This window comes from Phaseolus vulgaris, chromosome 1 (assembly GCF_051622355.1).
Source record: "Phaseolus vulgaris cultivar YP4 chromosome 1, ASM5162235v1, whole genome shotgun sequence".
NCBI classification, from domain to species: domain Eukaryota; kingdom Viridiplantae; phylum Streptophyta; class Magnoliopsida; order Fabales; family Fabaceae; genus Phaseolus; species Phaseolus vulgaris.
Window position 1 is genome coordinate 17,893,001 of NC_143498.1, and position 24,566 is coordinate 17,917,566.

The following is a 24,566-nucleotide window of genomic DNA, read 5'->3' on the forward strand; positions in this document are numbered from 1 at the left end:
GTGCTTTGCTGAAGCGGGCGATGCTGTTTTTGGCCGCGTGGTAGTACCGCTGCAGCAGAGGCTCTTTAACTTCGAACTCTCCATTGACTTGGCCGACCATCACCTGGGAGTTTCTTTTGCATGTGACTTCGCGTGCTTCCATGTCGTAGGCTAGGTTCAGCCCAGCGAGCAAGGCCTCGTACTCGGCCTGGTTATTGGTCGCCCGAAATCCGAATTGGAGGGCTTGTTCCAGGAAGAGGTCGTCTGACCCCTCTAGGACGACTCCCGCTCCACAAGCTGTTTTATTTGAGAAGTCGTCCACATAGAGCGTCCACCCGCTCGAGAGGATGGGTAGTGGTGTCAGCTCGGCCGAGAAGTCGTTCAGGCATTAAGACTTGATGGCGCCCCTCGGTTCATAGCGTATCCTCCCTGCAAGGTCCGGCTTAGACAAAATTTTAAAAATAGGGTAGTCGATTCTTACAACTATGGAGTGATTCTGGAAGTAGGGGCGCATCCGTCTTGCTGTGAGGACTAGGGCGAGGGCCACCTTCTCTATCATCTGGTACCTAGTCTCGGCCGAGTGGAGAGTTCCGCTGACGAAGTACACCGGTCGCTACTCGCCCTCGGTCTCTTGTACCAGGGCAGCGCTGACTGCTTCCTCCGAGACTGCCAGATACACAAGGATCGGGTGGTCGGGTCTCGACTTCTGGATGACGGTCGAGGATGTGAGGAACTCCTTGAACTGTTTGAAGATTTCCTCGCATTGGCTGTCCCAGACGAATTTTTTGCCCTTTCGGAGCAGTTGGACCATTGGCCTCGTCCTTTCGGCCAGGCGGGGGACGAACAGGGAGAGGGCGGTCAGCCGCCCTAGGAGCTGTTGTACCTCCTTCACACTGTTCAGACTTCTCATGTTGAGTATGGTCTGACATTTGTCAGGGTTGGCCTCTATCCCCCGGTGGGTGAGCATGAAGCCTAGGAACTTCCCTCCCTCAACCCGGAAGGTACACTTTTCGGGGTTGAGCTTCATGTTCACTCCCCTTAAGGCCTTGAAGACCTTGTCTAGGTCCTTCAAATGTTGATCGAATGAGTCGGACTTCACGACTATGTCGTCTACGTACACTTCTACCGCTCGGCCTTTGAAGATTTTGTCCATGAGGCGCTGGTAGGTCGCCCCTGCGTTCTTGAGGCCGAATGGCATGACCTCGTAATAGTAGTTGGCGTCGGTCGTCATGAAGGCCGTTTTCTCCTTGTCCCTCGGGTGCATGCTTATATGGTTATAGCCAGAGTAAGCGTCCAGGAAGCTCATAATTTTGTGGTCGGCCGCCTCGTCCACCAGTCGGTCAATGTTCGGGAGAGGGTAGGTGTCCTTCGGACATGCGTTGTTGATGTTTCTGTAGTCGACGCACATCCTCCAGTTACCGTTCGGTTTGGTGACCATGACGACGTTGGCCAACCATGTCGTGTATCGGGCCTCCCTTATGAATTCGGCCGACAGAAGCTTGTCGGCCTCCTCCTTCGCCGTGAGTCGCTTTTCGTCGCCTAAGTTCCTCTTCTTTTGGGAGATCGGGCGGGCTTCCTTGAATATTCATAATCGATGGGTGATGACGTTCGGGCTCACACCCGGCATGTCGGCCGACGTCCATGCAAACATGTCGATATTCTTTTTCAGCGCGGCATGCATGATCTCGGCCTCGGTCGCCACCAAGGCTGTTCCTACAGCCGTGCTGTGCTCTTCGTCGAGGAGGGGGACTCTCTTCAGCTCCTCTCTCGCCTCTAGCCTGTCCTCGGTCGCCCGGGGGTCGAGGTCTACCAACGCCACGGTTGGCTCGATCTTCCTCAGTCGGTCCTTCCTGGAGGAGCGGCCCTTTCGGGAGGACTTTCTCACCCTGAGGGGAGAGGTGTCGGCTCTTAAGGGCTCCACACGGAGGCTCTCGGCGTAGCACTCTCGTGCTTCTTTTTGGTCTACGTGGACCGTGAGAATGTCCCCTGTCCTTGAAGGGAATTTCATTGCGAGGTGAGGGGTTGATACTATGGCCATCATCCGGTTGATGGATGGTCAACCAAGGAGGATGTTGTAGGAGGTGTTGGCGTCGATGATCAGGTATCGGATTTTGATGGTCCTGGTGTTCTTCCCCTCTCCGAAGGTGGTGTACAACTCGATGTAACCCTTGGTACCCACCCTCTCGCCCGAGAATCCTACCACGTGGTCGTCGTATGACATCATCTCGGCCTCGGCTATCCTCATGGCCTTGAAAGTTTTCCAGTAGAAGATGTCTACCGAACTTTCTTGGTCTACAAGGGTCTTCTATATGGTGAATCGGTCTATATCGACCGCTATCACCATCGGGTCGTCCTGCTGGCAGTAGTCTACGCCCTTTAAGTCCTCGTCTGTGAAAGTGATGGGTGGCATCCTCGGCCGGAATGCCACCGCGCTTACCTGGTGTACCACCTGGCGAAGCCGCCGACTATAGTGTTGATAACCTCTTGGTTACCTCTCCTATCGGCCTCCCTTGGGGGGTCGTCCCTCGCGGGTTGTCTGTCGCCTCTGTTGTCTTGGTCATTCCGGTCGCGTTGAGGTGACCTTGTCTACCTGGGTGGATCCGCTCGACGGGGTGGGTCTCGGCCATTCCTGACGAAACAGCGGAGATGTCCAGCCTGGATAAGTTCCTCGATCTTATCCTTAAGGGCCTGACACTCCTCGGTTGAGTGTCCGGTATTTTGGTAGTACCGACACTGCTTCCTCCGGTCGGCATTATTTGGGTTGGCAACCTTCCTTGGAGGAGGGATCAACTTGGCGTTGAGGGCCTCGTCCAGAATCCTCCCCCTCTCGGTCGTCAGGGGTGTGTACCTTGAGAATCGGATTGGCCGGTCTCGGTTGTCCCGGCGTCGATCATTTCTTTGACTCGGCCGCGCCTGGCGGTCCTTTTCTTCCTTGTTTCTTTCCCCACCAGCCTCGGCACGGGCCTGGTTGTGGAATTCTCTTAGCTCTTCCAGCTGCATGTACTTAGTAGCTTTCTTTCTCAGCTCGTCCAGGCTGTCAGCCGATTGCATGCACAGCTTGTCGGCAAAGGGCCCCGGACATAGGGCCGTCAGCATGTGGTGCATGGCATCGTCCGGGCTCAGATTCCGGATGCTCATTGCCACTTTACTGAACCTATCCACAAAGGTTTTCAGCGACTCTCCCTTCTCCTGGCGGATGCCTACTAGGGCGATGGAGGTTAGGTGGTGTGGCCGGCTGGTTGCAAACTGAGTTTTAAACTTTGCTACGAGCGTGTTAAAGCTATTGATGGAGTTGGGTGAGAGCTTGGTGAACCAACTAAGGGATGCTTCCTTCAAGGATGTGGGGAACACTCGGCACAACACGGCGTCGTCCGAGGTGTAGAGCCTCATATGGGTGGTGTAGGCGTCCATATGCTCGTCCGGGTCGGTCGACCCGTCATATCGATTTCGGTTGAAACCCTTCCACTTCTCAAGCAATGGGACTTCGATGATGGTGTTGGTAAAGGGGTGTCGGCGGTTCGGGTCGGCCGTCAGGGTTGTCCGGGTGGACCTCATTAGGCACGACTCGTCGCCCATTTCGGTTTCCCGGGGAGGGGGTCGGCCTCTCGTCCCCTCGGCCACATCCGGGTTGGGGGGAGAGGTGTAGGACTTGCCGACGACGTTCGTCGGTATGACAGAGGGTCCTCCCTCTCCCAGCTTCTTCTTCATTTCCTCGTTCTCCCTTCAGAGAACTTGCAGCTCTTACTCGCTTTTCTGGGCAACCTCCTCGACTTTTCTTCTCATTTCGGCCATCTCCCTCTGGAGAGACAACTGCAACATTGTTTGGTCGGCTTCAGTCATTCTTTCCATGCTTTTTGTTGAGACCATCTACTTTTTTTCCTTCAGCTAGTTTCCCTCGTGGGCGCCAATTGTTCCTACTAGGGATATGGGACCTAAAGAACTATTGAAGTCTTCTTCTCCTTCCTTCGGTCGGTCAGGTGACTGGGTGGTGAGCTGGGATTCTTATCGTCCTCCTGCTTCTCCTTCGGCACTCGGCCTCAGGTGAACACTGGATGGTGGGGGTACCTACGAAGGCACTCCGATGCTCAAGTCAATAAAGCGGGTGGTCAACTCTCAGGTAGGTGAACAGTAATAAATTACATACCTTACTCCTTGGGGTGCGTGCTATTTATATTATTCTAATGAGCCTACCTTGTTGGGCCTGTTTATCGAGGTGGATACCGCTTAGGGTTGCATTACCTAATTCTTTAATGATGGATTAGCTTTACTGATCTTGGTTTGAGCGTTAACGGTGGCAGGGGTCGGCCGTCGGCCAAGTTAACCTGATGTGTGTCGGCCGTCGGCCAAGTTCTCATGATCTTGGTTGTCTCGGCTAGGCCTTCTAAGGTCTCGGCCAAATATGCAGTCGGCCCCGTCATCTCGGCCAAGTCTCTCAGGTCTCGTCCAGCTTTCCTTTGGTTTCGGTCAGGTTGACCTGGTCTCGGGCAGGGAGGCCAGGGGTCGGCCTCGCCCATACCAGTACAGAATACAATATATGTGAATATACATAGAGTTGTTAGTTAAATAAATATATGCATAAAGTTGTTAGTTGAATATATAAAGTTGTTAAATAAGTGGAGAACACTTGAGAATAAAGGTGCACGAGATTCTCTTATGTTGTTAGCACCGTGAGTAAAGGTGCCTGTGGACAGAATATTTTCCTATTGTTAGCACCCAAACATGAAAGGTGCACGTGAGCATGTGGTTTTTTGTTATTGTTTTATGATTTCAATAGAGATTATATTCCCGTGAGTAAAAGTTGTTTGAGGAATAACTATAAAAGGGGCTTGAGACCCCGGTAAAGCGACGCGGTTTCGGAGTACTTGAGATTGAAACTGATTATTATTTTGTATGCTTTCACTAACTTGATTGTTGGAGTGTAATCAGCAGGTAGAACCCCCTCTCCCAACAGAGTCGCGTTCCAGAGCAGCAAAATGAGACAAATCAGTAGTGGAACTCTTCATCCAGTCCAACCAAGGTCAACCGACGAGAACAATATTAATAATAGTAATAATAATATTAAAAATGTTAGTAATATGAATAATATTTATTATAGTAATTATTAATGTTAGTAATATGAGTAATATATGAATAATTTTAACAATATTAATAGTATTAATATTATAATGATAAGTATAATCACAGTATGTATAATAATAATCATAATATAACAACAAAACTTGTGTGATGAAATATTTAAAGGTTCTTGGAGCAATAATCGTGATAACATAAATAATAATTATAAATAATAATCATAAAATAAAATCATAAATAATAATCAGAAAAAAAAAATCATTTAAAAATTAAAATTAAAATATGCAAGATTACCTACGGATTTATCCAGGACTAGAGTCAGTAAGTATTACCTACAGACTAAAGTAGGTGGATATTATCTATGAACTGAGGTTAGTGGGTAACTCACGGTTTCAGGCCCAAATATCTACGAATTTTGTTTAGTGGATAATATGTGAATAATGTTGATTTACCTACATATTTTTATTGTTACTTATAGATTGTTATGTAGATAAATCCAATTTTTCTTGAGGTGTAACTATGTAAAAAAGATATATCAATTCTTGTGGTGCGCATGTTTTAAGTTAGCTTTGTGTCTCCATCTCAACTTCTTTACAAAATGTAAAGCAACTTGGTGATGGGGAGCTTTTTTTCTTTTATTTCTACCCGTGCATCACTATATCAAAGCACATTGTTATTAATAGTGGATGCTTGATTATTTAGTTTCAATAATTGATATATATATATATATATATTAATATCATGTTAGATATATGTTAGACATTTTCATCACATGAAATATGATATAAAAGAAAAAAGAACAGCAAACAAATATGAGAACTGACGAAACTTATATAAAGAAATACAAAACACTCCTAAGAACAACCTAGGGAAACGATACACAGAGAGTTTATGTCTATTATTAAAAAAATTTAAAAAAAGGTTAGAAGACATATAATATACCAAAGAAACTTAAGTCTATTTAGCAATCCTAATAAAGCAAGTTTATCAGTATAATGATTGTTTTCTTTACGAAAAACTTTAACTCGATATCTTTACAAGACAAACATTTATTTTATCTGTTACGTATAGACTAAGAAACAAGTTGTTTGGAAGAAGAAGCAAGACAACTAAGGTAGAATCAAACGCCTATAGTCAGCTTTCCTTGAACTCAACACAAAAAGAAGACTCGACCTTAGAAAAGAAGAAAAATCACCAATAGAATTTCTCGTACTTCCTCTAAAAATACCAGCACAAGCAACAAGGTCAAAAAAAATCTCTAACAACACATCCATATTGACTCTAATCCAACCATATTGACTCTAATCCAATCAACAAGAATTATTAAACTCGTTAATATTTATTAGTGTGTTTTTCTTTATGATTATAGGAATTTATTTTTATCTAGTATTAGTTTATCCTTAAAAACAAATTGTGAAATGGTTGATAGTTTTCATTAAGATTTTACTATTTTAGTTTGACTTTTGCTTTGTTTCCCGTTGAACCTTAAGTTTAACCAAAGAATTTTCATGTCTATGATTGTTACTTCTTCAGATTACACGTACCTACTATAAAATGTTCTTATCTTTAGTCAATGTGAAATTTTCAACATACCCCTATCATGCTAAGACTATATTATGAACTAGACTTTAAACCTAACCCCACCTTACAAAATCGACTCATAAAGTGTTTGCACTCATTTATATACAATAAATACATTTATTTCTAATTGATGTGGGATTTCCAACATGAATGCTCAATATTAAAATATTCATTCTTTGTTATCTTTTTAATTAAGGCGTGCTAATATTTTTAATATGTTTAACAATTTTAAATATAGGATGGAAATTTGTTTGAAAATTATATAATTATTTGATTTTTCAAATTTAAGTCATCACATGAATTAAGTGATAGAATGTTAAATTATTTTAATATAATCGTGTAATTATAAAATTTGTTTAATAAAAACTATCTAACCTGCTTGTTGTAAAATAAAGTTCTCTAATCTTATTGAAGATAATGTTGACATTAAAAAAAGTATTTAGGAATACATAAGGATATATTTTGTTTCCATCTCATGCAATGTTACTTGACCATTTCTTAAAACACACAAAACGACAAAATCATGTGTTTCTACATTGTCGTGTACACTAAAAATAGCAGAGGGCATGAACAGTTGTTGTAGAACACGCTACGGAAACTATATTAGTCGTACTGGATGAATATCCACATTAATTTGACAAACAAAGTATATTATTTTTTTTGTTTTATTTACTAAAATATATTCTCTCAATAATATTTTCAAATATGGGTATGTACCAAAATAAAAAGATAAATACAAAAGTTTGGTACTTATCTTCACTCTCTACATTTGTGCATTTTTTTTTTGAACTAGTTTGTCTTTACGTTTTTAAGTATAATTTAATTTAATAGTTTTCTAATATGTTTAATATAATTTCACATTATTTAATAATCATGTAAATGAAAGTTTATATATATATATATATATATATTTTAATTTTTAATTTTTTGAGAAATTTTATTAAAATAAAATTGTGATAGAAAATCGAGTTTCAAAGTAAACACTATTTCAAGTATAATGATTGATTCTAGGGATATGATATCAATAGATTTGATGTTGAAACAAATAGTAAATCAGAAATTATTTTATTATTAAGATATAATATATTGAAGATTTATTTTACAATTTATATCTATATATATAAGCTAAATTAGATTTTTTTTTATTTCTAAATTTATCGGCATTAACTAATGCATTTAAAGATCAAATTAATAATTTAGGTCAAAAATAATTCAAGGTGACGAGTAATAAAGTATCAAACTTTTATTATCTGGAAAATATCGAATTAAGAATTTGAATTATCGGTAAAAGTTTAGTAAAAGGTTAAAAACTCGGTTTTAATTGATTTTATTAAAATATGACTTTCTTAAGTTTCTTTAAAAGTTATTATTCTATAACTTTTTTAAATAAATAAAGTATAATGTTAGGTTGAGATAAATTTGATTGATACTTTGACTAAAATATATAGAAAAAATTGAGAAAAAGCCAAACTTGTGATAAATAAATAAAGAAGGTTAGTTTATTAGAAAAAATTTGGTCACTTAAAAAAACTAAATGAAAAAAATTGAAGAAATAATTATTGGACAAATTAAATCGAGAAATAATTATAAAGATGATTATTATTAAAGAAGAAATTGTGGCACATGTCTCTAGTAGTTGACCAACTTTGACCCAAAGTAAGTGTTACGAAATTTCTAATTTTTTGAAATTTTAAGTATCATTTAACCTTATAAAGAGAACAACACAGACACTTTAAAGAGTTAAAAATATATTTATAAAATACTCACTTATGTAAAAATGCTTTCACGAATATCAATGAAATTATTTGTTTTACAATGTATGTCTTCAACATTATATCCTTTGTCTCTTTTTTTTTACTTAACGTCATCCATTTTCTTTAACTTTCTTTAATCTCTTACCTTCCCTAATACTACTCATTTTTTTTATCAAATTACGTAAAGTTTTTTATCCTAATAGTTTAATACATTATACAAAGTTTTCTACTAAAAATGATAAAATTTATTTTTTTATCTATATTTTTATGGAGAACAAATTATTCATGTTAATATAAGTACAATAATTATAAGTTTAACTTTGTGTTGATTTTTGAGATGTTAATCTAGTTAAGATGTCAATTTAACATAAGAAAAATTATAAAGAAAATAAAAAACATAGATATTTATAAATATTTGTGTAGAAATAATTGAAAAACAAAATCATAAATTAAAAGTTATAACATTGCTAATAATTTATGAAGAATCCATTTTTAACATCAAACACATATGATATATGTATACATAAATTTTATTATTTGAATGCTTATTATAAATTATAAATTGTATCTTATATAAACTATGTAATAATAAAGCATTCAAAATAATAAAATTATGAATAGAAAAAAAAAAGTATTTTACTATACATATACATTTTAGTTATCAAATAAGACAATAAGATAATTATAGAAAAAATTAAAATATATGAAAAGAGAGTTTATCATTGTAAAAGAAAATATTCAAAATATCATAAATACATATGAAAGTGTCTCTATATGTGAATCAATTACAATCAATCCTAAAACAATAGAGCTTGAGGGACATTTCAATACTCGAGTAATATACATCAATTTAAAACATAAACATTCCAAAGTTTCACTCAAATCACCACAACTTTATTTGAGTAATAGATTGTCGCTTGAATAATACAAGTTCTCATCAAAAGAAAAACGATACTATCTCTTTATTACTTAAATTTTTAAATCATCCCTTTAATATGAGTGTCATTGCTTGAAAGTTTTACTGATTTCTTGAGTAATGTTCACCTAAGTTTATGACTCTCACTCCAATGATAACTTGACGCTGAAACGATATAGGTAAAAACATAATTTTTTTTTGAATTTTAAAACAAGTTTCCAACTCAGGTTTTACTCATTCTATCAACTATAACGAGTTTAAAATGTCATATTATAATCATATAATGTATAATTTCCCTATTATGATAATTTACAAACCTTTATCATCAATGAACCCAATTAAAATATTCCAATTACATCAACCACAATTCTAAGAATTCCAACAATAATAATCCTTATATTCAAACTAGTAAATCAATTTAAACTTAAGTAGCTTCATTACTTGCACTCTAAGAAATAACTTGCCAAGGCAAACCATGTACCGAATTCTAAAAACCTTGAAAAACATTATCAAACAAATCAAAATTCATATCAATTGATAAATTACTTCATAAAACATTTTTTCTCCACTAACACAATTAACAAATATGTAGTTAGCGGCTAAGTTAGTAATTTAAAAATTAAATTAGTTAGTGGCTAAAATCTTAGAAGCTAATGTTGGATACCAATTTATAATCTACTTTATAAATCTTTATTAATAATAGAAACTGTACCGGACAGAAAGCTCAGACTCAATGCTCGGTGGTCGAGACTCGGTGCATGGTAGAGACAAGTCAGCTCGGTTGTTGGGCCAACAAAGTGGGCCATGTGATTGGGCCCATTTTGGTCAGTAAGCCTGTTAAGGTGTAATTAAAATAATTTTTTTATACATTATTATGGTATAAGGATACTAGTAAAGGATATTTTTGAATCTAGGGGTACGTATAGTACATGTGGTGGCTATGTCAAGTAAATGTTTCTTTTAAACTAAGTATGTGTGTACTAGGGCACATAGTGGTTAAGTTGCATGCATGGTAAAGGATAATGTTGCACCATGAGTATGGTGCCCACGTAAGCAGAATATCTCCCTGTTGTTGGCACCCAATACGGTGCCCTGCATGTAGGTGGTTGTTCTGTTATTAATTCATGTTCTCCTTAGAGATAAGATTCTTTTCTAATGTAACACCTCGAGAGAAGGCACCCCTGAATAGAATGGTTTCTTGTTACGTATGCTTTCAGTTGAGATTAGATTCTCATGAGAGAAAACTATTACAAGAGGTAAGCTTTAAAAGGGGCTTGAGACCCTAGGTAAAGGCACATTGTTTGAGACTGAAACTGAATATTTCTTAAATTTTAGTAAGCCCTTACTGACTTGATCGTTGGAGTGTAATCAATAGGTAGGACCCCCTCTCTTTCAAATGAAGCCACGTTCTAGCACAACAAGACGTAAAACTGATTCTAAAAGAGACAGATCGGAGTTAGAGCTTGTCACCAGAGTCAACCGACAACAAAGTCAACAGGCTAGAACAGAAACTACTTTAGATACCAATAATTTTTTTAGTATATAAAATAATACCTAACTTAGTCAATATAATGACTTTTTTTTTTGTCTCTAAATTAGTTGATATTTAATAATTTTCTTGTAGTGGAAATAACTTTTACAAAATTAAGGCTATTATAATTCAAGCACTTTTTCTTCAATTGACGGATTTTTGTATTCCCATAAATGCATTTAGAGTTGTCATTGATGCAGTGTTAACACATAATGGAAATTCATTGGCTTTTTTTTCAGCAAAAAGCTTTGCCCCTAAATCCAAGTCGCCTCAATTTATGCTAGAGATTTTTGTTGTAACAAAAAACAATAAAGAATTGGCATCAATACCTCACTGGTAAACATTTTCGTATTTTAAAATATCAACAAAGCCTTAAAAGGTTACTTGCCCAATGGTTTTCATACAGTAAAACAACAACATTGAGCCACCAAGTTGTTGGGTTTCAGTTTTGATATGCAATACAAATCAAGCCGTCGCAACCAAGCAGTTTACACTTTATCTTGACCACCACCTACTTCTCTATTAATGGCCATTCCATCTCCTACACCTCAAATCATACAAAATTTTCAATGTTACTACACTAGTCCGGAAGGAAAAGAATTGATAACAAAATTAACTTCTTTACCTCAATCTTTGTATACATTCCATCAGAATTTGTTATACCATCATCATCAGTTGCTTTTACGTCTCATCTCCAATTTCTATAACATCGTCTTGCATAAAGTCCATGCCATTGGACACCAAGTAGTACACCAAAGAGTGCCTACCTTGCCAAAAAATACCTATTAATAACAAACCTTTCAGATTGCGGTAAACCCTTCCCCCACCTAACCAACTTTGGGATGAACTCACTACAGATTTTGTTATTCATTTATTGTCTTCCTTAGACCACACCGTCATATAGGTTGTGATGGAGGAGGGCCAAGCACAACCTCCCATGAAAAGCTAGACCCCAAGTCAAGAGCGTCTAGACCCAAGCCAAGCATATAAGACCAAGCTAGGAGCGTCTAAGATCAAGCTAGGAGCGTCTAAGACCAAGCTAGGAGCGTCTAAGATCAAGCTAGGAGCGTCTAAGATCAAGCTAGGAGCGTCTAAGACAAGAAGACTTGGATCAAGCTATGAATGGGAGAATGACATATTGGTACATGTTCCGTGAAGGCCCATCAAGTGTAGCCTAGTTTTAATTGGGGTGTAAATAGCATAGCCATGTGGACAAATGTTTATTTTTCTGCACATTAGAATTAATTAGGAGTTAACCTTGATTAGCTAAAGGTTTCTAGAAGCTTTCACTAATCAAGTTCGGCCATGTGTAAGTTGGAGGGCCATGTGCACCCATGTGCACCCATGTGCACCCATGTGCTCCATGTGCCTCCATGTGCCACTTCTTTACATTTCATTTGGCTTACATTTGTGTAGCATTTAGGTCATCAAATCTGGTCCTCTTTAGCCTATAAAAAGAGGAGCCTACACCTTGTATTTTCAAGATTAAATTGAGTAATGTTATGTTGCCCATTTAGTGCCATACTTTACTCCTTGCCTATCTTTTAGGTTTTAATCTTCCTTTCACCACCTACAAAGGGGCTGGCCGAACCTCCCTATGTCCACACTCTTCATACACCTTCAAGGCCACCACACCTCCTAGGAGGACCTTGTCCATCTCATCCATAAGCTTCCGCACCATCTTCACCAAACATCCAAGAAGAGCTCATAGGAAATCCATCATTTGGTATCAGAGCTCTTCTTGGATGTTTGGTGAAGATGGTGTCCATCATTTCCTCCTTCTTGAGAAGATCTATCCTCAGATCTACAGACTTGATCTCGGATAGCAGCCTCTTGCTTTGAGAACTAGGATTGCCCTCCCGGGTCAAACGTGTACCTATGGAAATCATCAAATAAAGCAGAGGTGTTAGTTTGAAAATTAATTTCACTAAGTTGCCATTTTTGTTTTTCTTTTGTGTTTGGCAACTTTTTACAATATTTCTTTTTTGATTGTTGTATGTGTTCTCTAATCATCTTATGCATTTTAAAATTTTCAATTGTGGTTACTTTCTCCTTAGGCACAAATCCTATAGGAGATGGTAACAACTCAAAAGAAGAAAGATGATTTAGCCCACATACAACCTCAAAAGTAGAAATATAAGTAGTTTTGTGAACTACTTTATGGTGTGCATGCTCATCTCTAGAGTTGTGTTTATCTTTTGTGATTACTCTAGGCATAGTGGAAAGAGCTATGTTTTCAATTTTATTTTGACCATTCTTTTGAGGATAAAAATTTGAAGAGTACAACTTAATTTCAAGTTTTTCTAAAAGTATCCTCGAATGATGGTTTTCAATTTTTGGAGCTCTATCCAACACTATGCTTGAAGATAAACCATGGAGACTGATCACTTCTCTAGAGAAGAGTTTATCCATATCCATGGAAAAACCTTTTGTTGTCCTAGGAAGCTCTAAGATAAAATCGAGGTTTATGTCTTCCCAAAGATAATTTGCAAAAGGTAAAGGAGTATAGAGTTCATGAGACATTGCCTTAGGTGTATTTGTAAAACAAGAAATGTATCTAAGGTAATGTCTTTGAACTTCTTTTCTCATGGGCGACAAAAGTTTTCCCTTTAAAAGCTCTAGAGTTTTATCAACTCTATTTTGTCCCATGAGTTCTCCTTTATGAAGAGTTTTTCTTATGTGAAGGTAGTCTCGTTGATACAACCATTGTTCATGAAAATTTTAATGCTTTGCAAGGGTTGTCTCAATAAGACATGACAAGTTTCTTTAGGTACTACCTCACATAAAAAAATGGTTTGGTAGTTACCTATAGATAACTTGACCTTCACTTGGGGATATCTTGGTATATATGTAAAATAATCTATGCAAGCCTCTTTTAAGGATTCTTCTTTTTTTTTTCTATGCTTGCAAGTGTTCCTTTACAAAAGGTAAGGCTTTGAGGTTGTTCAACAAGACACATATTTTCAAAGGTATTTTTAAATCTTTTGTCTTGTTGAATGACCTTGTGGGAAGGAACACTCTTCTCCCACGCCTTTTGTTTCTCAAGGGTCTTCTCATGCTTTTCTTTTTCTTTTTCTTTAGCTTCCCTTTCGACTTCCTCTCTTTTCTTTTGTATTTTTCTTTCCTTTCTTTCTTTATGGGAAGCAAACAATTTTTCTACCCTCATTTCCCAATCTAGGCAAGCTTCTATATTTTCTTTTCCATGGAAATGGGGTTGGTCTACCCTAACCTCTCTTGGGTTTTCTTGTTCTTTTCTATCTCTTCTATGTCTTCTAGGGGGTGCTTGATAATAATCATTTATTCTAAGGCTTCCCTCCCCAAAACAATCATGATCTTTAGAGATAGATGCATGAGAAGGTAATTTTTTTAAAATGTGAGACTTCTCATCCTTTGCTTTAGTCAATTCATTAGTTTTAGCCTCATTCTCCAATTGTTTAGATGAAATTGATTGCATATCCTTGGAAAGTTGTTTCAAAAGAGATTTCAAGGATTTCACCTCACTTTTAAGAGATTTAGAGGAGTGAGAAGACATGAATAAAGCTTTGTGTTTAGAAATGTTTTACTTTTAAGAAAGAGGAGGGAAGCTAATGAAGGTAGTTTTCCAGGTAAGAGAGGTGAGTCACAATGGACTACTTAAATACCAAGTCTTTGCCTTAGCCAAAAACTATCCCTCAAGACCTTCACACAAATCTTTCTTTAGGTAAATCACTTGAAACACAATGAGGATGTAGAAATCAAATTTTGAATGCAAGAAAACAATGCAAACTATTTAACAAACAAAACAAAGCTTTAAACAAGACTAAACAAATAATCAAAGCTTTAAACAAGACTAAACAAAAGCAATTAACAATTGCTAAGCTATAAAGTTCTAAACTAATCGGCCCTAGGTGAGGCTTCTTGGACACTTGGAGCCCTTGAAGACACACTCAACGTCTAATTGCGTAATTAAACAAGTAATTAACAAGAGTTAAGTTGAAAGAAAATTAGATGAACTCCCTTTTGTTGATTTTTTCTATTTGCACTTCTTTTTGTTGTCTCTTCTTGGTTGGGCCTTCCAATGTATGTGGTGTATTTAGAAGGTGTTTGTTTCTACTCCTTGCCTTTGTTCCTCTTGGAAGTAGGTGATTAATTCTTCAATCCAACACCTATTAAGCAAACTAGACTCCCCTCAAGTCAAATCCCACTCAATCAAGCACCAATTGATAATTAATTCCACTACCAAGCTTAGAGGTCAAAGAATTAAAGCAAGAAACAAATTAATTTGAAAACAGTACCACAAAAAAAAAAATTAAATGTGACAACTAGAATGAGTTCCAAAGAAAATAGACAAGCAAATAAAAGGTACTCAAAGAAAGGTGGCACACAAAATGGAACCTAAAGAATAACACTAGATTTGATTTCAAAATCAAAAACAGCACCACTGAAATAATTGTTGTGGTCCAGAGAGCGTGATTTTAACTGATTTATGCTGAGCTGGACTTTTAGAATTTGCCTCTGAAAATTTATATGCAATCAAGATCTTAACAAAATTCCGGCGTTGGTTTCACTCCAAACGCATGCACCAATTGTTTTTAATAAATTTTCTAAATTCAGTGTTCAGTTACGCCAGTTGTAGCGTCAGGATTGCACACTGTTTTTATAATATTTATCATTTTTTCTATTGATTTTTTTGAACTGATTCTTTTTTTGTCTTTTCCTTAACACCTCAATCTTGCAAAATCCAGAGGATCAGAAATTTCCTATGTGGGAAAATAATTTTCTTAAGCAAAACAGCCATAACAGAGTTATGCAAAACAGGGGATTCTGTAAATCTAGAAAAAAACAGCAAGATATACCAAAAGAAAAACACAATGGAATTGGTGAAAAGGAATTTTTGTAGATCTAAACACAAATATGAACTCAAGCTAAAAATAAAAAGCACCAAAGGATAAAAAACACAGCAGATTTAGATCAAGCATTTATACCAAAAACAAGAAACAAATAAGCCAAACAAAGTACTACTATGATTTGATGACATTTTGGAAGAACATGACTAGACAAAACACATAGATTCAGAAATTAAAAGACTCAAATGAACATAATATGAACCAAATAAAATTGCAATAAGAACTCAAATACCTAAAATAAAAACAACAACACAAACTATATGGAATCCTACCAAAAATTGCACAAATATTGCTGAAGAACAATTGAACAAGATGCACCGATTGGAATTTCCATACAACACACCAATTCAAAACAAAAATTAAAAAACAGCAAGACAATATGGAAGATGAAGAACAACACGGATTTAAGAAGAACTAAAAAAGAAAATGACAAAGAGATACTCATCTTTGAAGAACCATAGCTCATGATACCAAATGATGGATTTCCTATGAGCTCTTCTTGGATGTTTGGTGAAGATGGTGCGGAAGCTTATGGATGAGATGGACAAGGTCCTCCTAGGAGGTGTGGTGACCTTGAAGGTGTATGAAGAGTGTGGACATGGGGAGGTTTGGCCAACCCCTTTGTAGGTGGTGAAAGGAAGATTAAAACCTAAAAGATAGGCAAGGAGTAAAGTATGGCACTAAATGGGCAGCATAACATTACTCAATTTAATCTTGAAAATACAAGGTGTAGGCTCCTCTTTTTATAGGCTAAAGAGGACCAGATTTGATGACCTAAATGCTACACAAATGTAAGCCAAATGAAATGTAAAGAAGTGGCACATGGAGGCACATGGAGCACATGGGTGCACATGGCCCTCCAACTTACACATGGCCGAACTTGATTAGTGAAAGCTTCTAGAAACCTTTAGCTAATCAAGGTTAACTTCTCCTTAATTTTAATGTGTAGAAAAATAAACATTTGTCCACATGGCTATGCTATTTACACCCCAATTAAAACTAGGCTACACTTGATGGGCCTTCACGAAACATGTACCAATATGTCATTCTCCCATTCATAGCTTGATCCAAGTCTTCTTGTCTTAGACGCTCCTAGCTTGATCTTAGACGCTCCTAGCTTAAATCTTAGACGCTCCTAGCTTGGTCTTAGACGCTCCTAGCTTGATCTTAGACGCTCCTAGCTTGGCCTTAGACGCTCCTAGCTTGATCTTAGACACTCCTAGCTTGGTCTTAGATGCTTGGCTTGGGTCTAGACGCTCTTGACTTAGGGTCTAGCTTTTCATGGGAGGTTGTGCTTGGCCCTCCTCCATCAGGTTGTCTGTGACAAACTATCCAAATTCGTTCACTTCATTGTCTTTCCCACATCCTTCAATGCATCCCATTTAGTTAACTATTTTCTATTGAAATTTCCAGGTTACATGGTATCCCCAAATCAATAATATCTGACAAATATCCATTGTTTATAGTTCTAACTAGAGAAAATTTTCAAAAATTAACCCTAAAAACCCATTCACTCACATGTTGACAAATGGCTTCCTCTCATTGAAGCAAATCCTCCCAAATAAGAGTTTGACAAGTGGCATGTCTTCATTGGATGAAAATCCTCTCCATTGAGGAGAGGACATGTGGACCTTCACATCATCCTTTCATATGCTTAGGTGGACTTCATGCTTTCCATGTAAGGATTTTCGGACTTCAAACTCCACATAGTCGTTGCATGTCTTCCTAGCCACTCCTTGGATAACCCTAGATTGTCTAAGGTTGCATTGGGCCAAAAAAAGCCAAATTGTAACCGTAGCTAGACTTTTTTTCTCTTTACACCCATGAAAAAAGACTCAAAATACAAGCCCAAAATAAAAGCCTACACTACTCTTTACAATTATTTTACAAGGCTAAGAAGTGGAAAAAGTCTCTTCTAAAGTAGATGCTCCAATCAAACCTCTATCTTCTTCAATCTTCTCACCCCAAAATTGTGGTCGCTTGATGGTGCTCCATTATACCCTCGCTCTTGAGAAGGATCTACCTCATATCTAAATGATGTTCATGGGTCGCCACATTTGATTTATTTATTTTGTTTTTTCCACCAGGATCATGGATCCATCTGTACAAAACAACAAACATTATTAAAACACATATGTATGTAAAGAAAAAATCAAAATAATATGACTCTTATTTTTACAAAATAATTGAGGCGAAAAACTTGGGCTTTGTTTGTTTCTTTTATTCATTTTGTGTTGTCCATTGTCCAAATAAGGCATCTTCTTGACAAAGTGTGAATTTTGGATTTTTTGTAAAGATAAATTATTAATTTCTTCAAAAGAGTGCAAGAGCGTGCATATTTTCTTGGAAGTCCCTACTCTAAACTCTTCTTCTTTATTTCTTATCTTTTCATTTTTCTCTTTTTTTCGAGTTTTCTTTCATTTTTATTTCATTCTCTCTGTTTGTTGCAGTGTGAGAGGAATAAAGTTGTTTTTCTTCTTTGGTGAGTGAAAGATATATTTTTGGTGTATCCATCATGCTTGATTTTATGATTATATTTCCATGGCCTTCCAAGTATAATGTGCCAAATTTCCATAGGTATAACATCAAACAAAACTTTTTTTAAATATTTTCTTATTGACATGGGTACATTTACTTGTTCCATCACTAGTATTCCACCATCATTATAAATTCGTTCAAGTTTATAAGGTTCGGGATGGGGTTTAGTAGTTAAGGCTAACTTTTCCACTAACCTAAAACTATAATAGTTGAAACAAGAGCCATTATCCACGATCACTAAACAAATATTCTGAAAGATTTTGCAGCGTGTGTGGAAAAGATTTCTTGTTGTGACTACTTTAGTTCAATTGGTTGGTTTGGAACAAGCCTTCTCACCAACACCATTATCCCTCATAAGGAGGAGTTTCCTCTTTAGTTACTAGAACTTCATCTTCACTCAGTGAAGATATCAATTCATCCTGACCTTCAATGTCATGGTCTTTTGAAACCATAATTATCTTGTTAGAACAATCAGAAGCATAGTGTCCTCTTTCAAGACAACGAAAGAATTGGATGTCTCGAGTTCTAGTTTCTTTGGAGGAACTTTCTTTATTTTTATTTTTATCTTTTTCTATTCCCCTTTTCTTTTTCCTTCTTTTCTTCTCGTGACTCCTCATGTTTAGATTTGGAGGTGTAACCCTCCCTCTTGAGTTCTCTTAAAGGATAAGATATATAGGGTTGACCCTTCTAAAAGTTAGTCTTCTTAATATTTGTTGCTCTACCCTGACACATAGTAGAAGTAAATCATTTAAATCATTATAAGGTAATAGTTCAACTTTATCCCAGATTACAAGATTGAGACTACTTTGAAACCTAGCCATAGTTATTTTAGGTTCTTCTCCAATTCGCTTTCATTAATATTAACTTCATTCTTTCAGTACTTTTCTACGCTCATATCTTTTTGTTTGAGTCTTTAGAGTTCATGAACTCTTTGTTATAATATGGGGGTACATGTCTTTTTCTCAAGGCTGCTCTTAATTCATTCCAATATCGAATTTTGGGATTATGATGTATCCTAAGGTCTCTTACTAAAGAAGTCACCAATACATAGTTGGTCCCTAAAAGTTAAGAGTAGCTAGGGACACTCGTCTCTCATAATCTATTTGGTGGCACTAAAAAAATTTGGTCATCCTTCATCTCCCAATCTAGGTATTCTTATTTTCTCGGCCATGGAAAGGGGGGAGATCTACCTTATGATCTTTTGAAAAGGTGGGGTTTCTAGGCCTATGATGCTTGTTGGTAGTAGTCAACATTGTGATGACTACTAAACACTCATTCACTTTAGGAATGCTCTTGGTGGTCATGGATGTATTCTCTCCTATGATTGGACTCCTCACCTTAGCATTGGGGATCATAGTTATATCTCTTTCTATGACTGGACCCCTCTCCATATTTTCTCTTAGCCTCATTATCTCATCTCTTAGATGATGTTCCTACCTTGGATCCCTACTACTTCCTCGCACACTTGATGAATGAGAAAGATCACTCATTTTTAATAAAAATGAGAGATTTTCATAAAAGTTTTAATTCAAATATGAATAATTAAAATAATATTTTTGTCATATATTAATATAAAGTTATTAGTAGAATATGTCTGTTAACCTAAAAGATAAGTGTGCGTGGTTGTTAAGTTACGTAAATACATGCATACAGTTGTTGGTTGAAAAGATAAAGTTGTTAAATAAGAGAAACACCGTGAGTAAGGGTGCACATGTAAACATAATATTTTTCGGCGGTTAACGCCTGAAGATAAATGGTGCCCCATTAGCAGGTGGTTTTTCTATTGTTATTTTATGCTTTCAATAGGGATAAGATTCTCATGAGAAAAAGCTATTACAAGAGCAGTTATAAAAGGGGCTTGAGTCCCAGGTAAAGGTATGTTATTTATGAATACTAGACTGAAACTGAATACTTCTCTTGTTTTGTATGTTCTCACTAACTTGATCGCCAGAGTGTGATCAACAGGTAGATCGCCCTTATTTCAACAGGGCCACGTTCTTGTGCAATAAGAAGATGTAGAACATATTTTAGAGGAGACTGATCAGAAGTGTAGCTTCTCACCAGAGTCAATCAGCGAGAACATGAACCAAATTAAAATTGAATTAAGACTCAACAAAATCCAAAATGCACATAATAACACAAGTAGGAAACCTAAAACATGTGTTCAAACGATTCAAGACAAAATTGAAGATTTGAACCAATTAAAATCACCATAAATTGTGATATGGATTAAAAACAGTTTCAAGAGATGTGAAAAAATATGAATACAAAAAAAAAAAGGATTATCTACAACACAGGTTCTTGCTTTGTTTTGTATCTTCACGTTTTGGATGGATCAAATGGAGGTAAAATCAAAGCTCAATGTGTTGAAGATGGTTGTTGCTCCTTCCAGTCAATGTGTTTGATGAAGAAATGTGTGTGTTCTGCTTTGAAGATTGTACTTGTAATTGGATAGTCCTGTATATAGGTTAGTGTGTGTTTAAAGTGAGCTTTTTGCTCTGTGACCCACCTCTTAACCTTTATCAAGGTGATAAGATCAAGCACAACGTTTTCTAAAATGTTTTTCGCATGTTTTGCCAAAATATGTTTTACTGCACAGAAAATGAATTTGTTCTTTCTTAAATGAATAAATTCTTTTTTAAACTGATGCCTTGTTCTTTAAAAGTTTTTAATAACTTTGTTTTGTGCATCAAGTATTTTAGTTCAGCCTTTGATGATATCAAAACGATTGAGTTTCATCTGTTCAAATACCTCTCTTTATCTTTTTGAAAATAAATCTATTCATTATAATTTCAATATGTTCTTTTTATAACAACTTTTTAAACTATTTTTTGAAATTCTGTTATAAATCATTTCTTATATAAAGAGGGTCTTTTCTCCCAAAAAGGGTTGTTGAGAAAACGAGTTTAAAACAGAGATTGAGAGTTTTCAGAGGATTAGCACGTGATCTTGAAAGAGTTTTTCAAAAGAGAAAGGTGTGATTGTTTCAATTCTTAGTTTGGTTGGAGGTGTTGTCACTGTTTTGGGCAATATGTTCTACTAGTCTAGTCAGATTTCTGCATTCTCTTTCCAGGTGTATTCCTTTCATCATTCGTCTCTTTGTAAAGTGTGATTGTAAGACTCTTCTTGATAGGGTTTCTTGAAGAGTTGCGTGTGTTGAAATAGAGTTTTTCAGCTAGGTGTGCCTAGTTCTTGTAGGGTTCAAGAACATTAGGTGTTGTAATTGGTATATACTTTTTTTAGTGGATTTCACCTTGGTAAAGGTGAGACTGGATGTAGCTCATTTGAGTGAACCAATATAATCTTGTGGTGTTCAATCTTTCTTAATCTCTGCACTCATTTACTGCTTCGTTTGCTGATCTGTCAGAAAATAAACCTGTTCAATTAAAATTGAATTTGTTCATTATGGGTTTGTTCATACTGTTCTTGTTTTCTGATAAGTCAATCTGAATAAAATCTGGGCAACTTATTTGAATTTAATTGAAGCACATTGTTTTGCAAAAACCCAGTATATCAATTAACACGAATCATTCAAAATGTGTTGTGTGGTTTGACTCTCATAAATTGTTTCTAGATCTAACAATCTGGTTTTTCTCATATGTGCTTATCAAGGTGTTTATGTGCCCTTTGTTAAAATCAATTAAAAACCTTAAAATCATATATATGAATTACTGTCTTGATAAAGCTAAGCGGGAAAAATAAATCTGTTCATTGCAAAATAAATCAATTTTTTTCCTCTGTTTTGTAAAAAGACTGAATCTGTGTGAAAATTTTAAAAGCTCAATTCACCCCCCCTCTTGAACTTTGACATTATTGAACCCAACACAATGGAGGAAGAATTTAGATTAGGAAAGGAGTTTCTGGTGTGTGGATATAGAGGTTTAGAAGAGGTGAGGCCAACTTCTAAAGAGCCTAAGTTAGAACTCCAAATAATGCTAACAAAGAGAGAACTTGAAAACAAGTGAAGTTGAATTTTGGCAACATTTAATCAGTCTAATCCAAGCTGAATTCCAAAAGGATTAACACTTCTATTTATAGTGCTAAATGAAGCAAAAGTTCAAAAATTAATCTTAAAAACTCCCCACTCACATGATGACAAATGACTTCCTCTCCTTTAAACAAATCCTTTCCAATTAGAGTTTGACAAGTAACATGTCTTCATTGGATGAAAATCCTCTCCATTAAGGAAGGACTTGTAGACCTTCATATCATTCTTGCCTATGCTTAAGTGGACTCTTCATGCTTTCCATGCAAGGATTTTCGGACATTCAAACTCCACGTATCCGCTCCATGTCTTTCTAGTCACTCCTTGAAAAACCTTAGATGGTCTAGAGTTGCTTTGGGCCAAAGGAGACCCAATTGTAACCCTAGCTAGACTTTTTTTTCTATTTACACCTATTCTACTAGGCCATGGAAAATGGTCCAAAGTAAAAGCCTACACTACTTTGTACAATTATTTTACAAGGCTAAGAAGAGGAAAAAGACTCTTCAAAAGTGGATGCTCCAATCAAAGCTCTATCTTCTTCAATCTTCTCAACCTAGAATTACGATGGCTTGATAGCCCTCCATCACAGCTTAAGTAAAACTATGTTAAACAATTCATGTAATGCATGAATGTAAAAATTAATTAATCCTACAATCTAAATTTAAAGTTACAAGTTAAACACAGACAAATTCAAGAATAATGAAAACCAAATGCAACTATCAAACCTTTTGTCGACAATCATCTTCCAAACCGTCTAGTAGTTTTTGAAAATGAAAAATTTAGCTTCTAATCGAATTGTAAAAAATAAGAATGAAAAAGTGCAAAAACTGTAAACAACATAAATTGTAAACCAAAAAATAGTACAAAGAAACAATAGGTTTCTTCAAGATAAGAAATAAGAAAACTGTAAGTATTGAGTATAACTAAAAATAGACTATATAATGAATTGAAACTTGTAGAAATTAAAACAAAAAATAGGTCATAAATGAAATTTAAATTGCCATTTTGATAAATTGATATTGAAAGGAATTAAATGCATGAATTGAAGTGTAAAAGCAATAATTGAAAGGAATGCGGTAAAGAGGAGAAAAATTCATTCGAGAAATGTGAAACATCAAATAGAAACCATGGTCAAGTTTGTTAGAAACCATGGAGTTAGATTGAAAACTTAATAAAATCAACTAATTGATTTATCTGTTCAACTGATTATAAAAAGCACAACAAGCATATATTCAAAATATAAACCAGTTGTTATGAGAATTCAACCAATTAATTTAAACACAAAACATTATTAAGCAATTGTTAGAACAAATATTAGGGTGAGAGAGAAAGAGAAATTACATAGGGTATTTATAGTGGTTCACTCTTACACCTACAACTACATCCTGTCCTCAACAAACCATTGAGAATTCACTAAACCAAACACTCAAGGTTTACAAAAATAGTCAAGAGTGTTAATCTTGAATCCTACAAGAACGCACAACACTCTTAACCATACACAAAATTCAGAAACACTATCTGAATCTACTTACAACAAAATACAATGAAAAGAATAAGGTTTGAAAACACCTGGATTATTACCAATGAAGCACAACATAAATGTAAATCTATAAACCTTCTTTACAGAACAATAATGATCCAAAAGGAAACTTGGTCTCCAAGGATGATTTCACTTAACAGAAAAGACAAAATAGAAAAATAAATCATTTTTAAGTCCTTAAAAACTGTAAGTGTTTTCAACTGGTTGATACGATAAATCAATTTGTTAAAAATACTTATGAAACTATTTGAAAGTAAAATATAGCTTAAAGTCGTGAAATCACATAAAACCATACATTTCCATCTCAATTGTCTAACATGCAGAATATGGTGAATGGAACCAGAAAGAGAATATCCAAAGGTATAAGTGATTCAAGCCTCAAAGTTCACATCAAATATGATTAATGAAAGATTTTGAAATGTTTCATAAGATTTTAATAACGCAAATTGTACCTGAGCAAAAGTTTCCCATATCCAGCGTCTAGCACATTAAAGAAGAACAACAACATTGCAGATTAAGCAGTTATCAAAGTAATGAAGATTCAAGTGCCAACTTTCATATTTGAGTTAAGAGAATTAAAGTTGCAACGATCATATTTGCGGAACAATTAGAAATCATTTGAATTGCCTCACATGTTGAAGATGAAAAAATCATTCAGATCATAAGTTACCATATCCAACGTCTACTACATAGAAGGTGAAGAATAGTGCAATTTTTGAAAGTTCAGATACACATGTCAAAGCATCAACATTCAAATTTCTACGAATAAAAAAATATTTTTAA

The 24,566-nt window shown here is 36.0% G+C and overlaps 1 protein-coding gene across 1 annotated transcript; it reads right to left on the minus strand.

The window, feature by feature from the left end:
- Positions 1-2,565: 2,565 nt before the first annotated feature.
- On the minus strand, positions 2,566-3,687 carry LOC137815547 (uncharacterized). Its single transcript, XM_068618663.1, has one exon. The coding sequence runs from the start codon at positions 3,685-3,687 to the stop codon at positions 2,566-2,568; it is 1,122 nt and encodes a 373-aa protein (XP_068474764.1).
- Between the last annotated feature and the right edge of the window lie 20,879 nt (positions 3,688-24,566).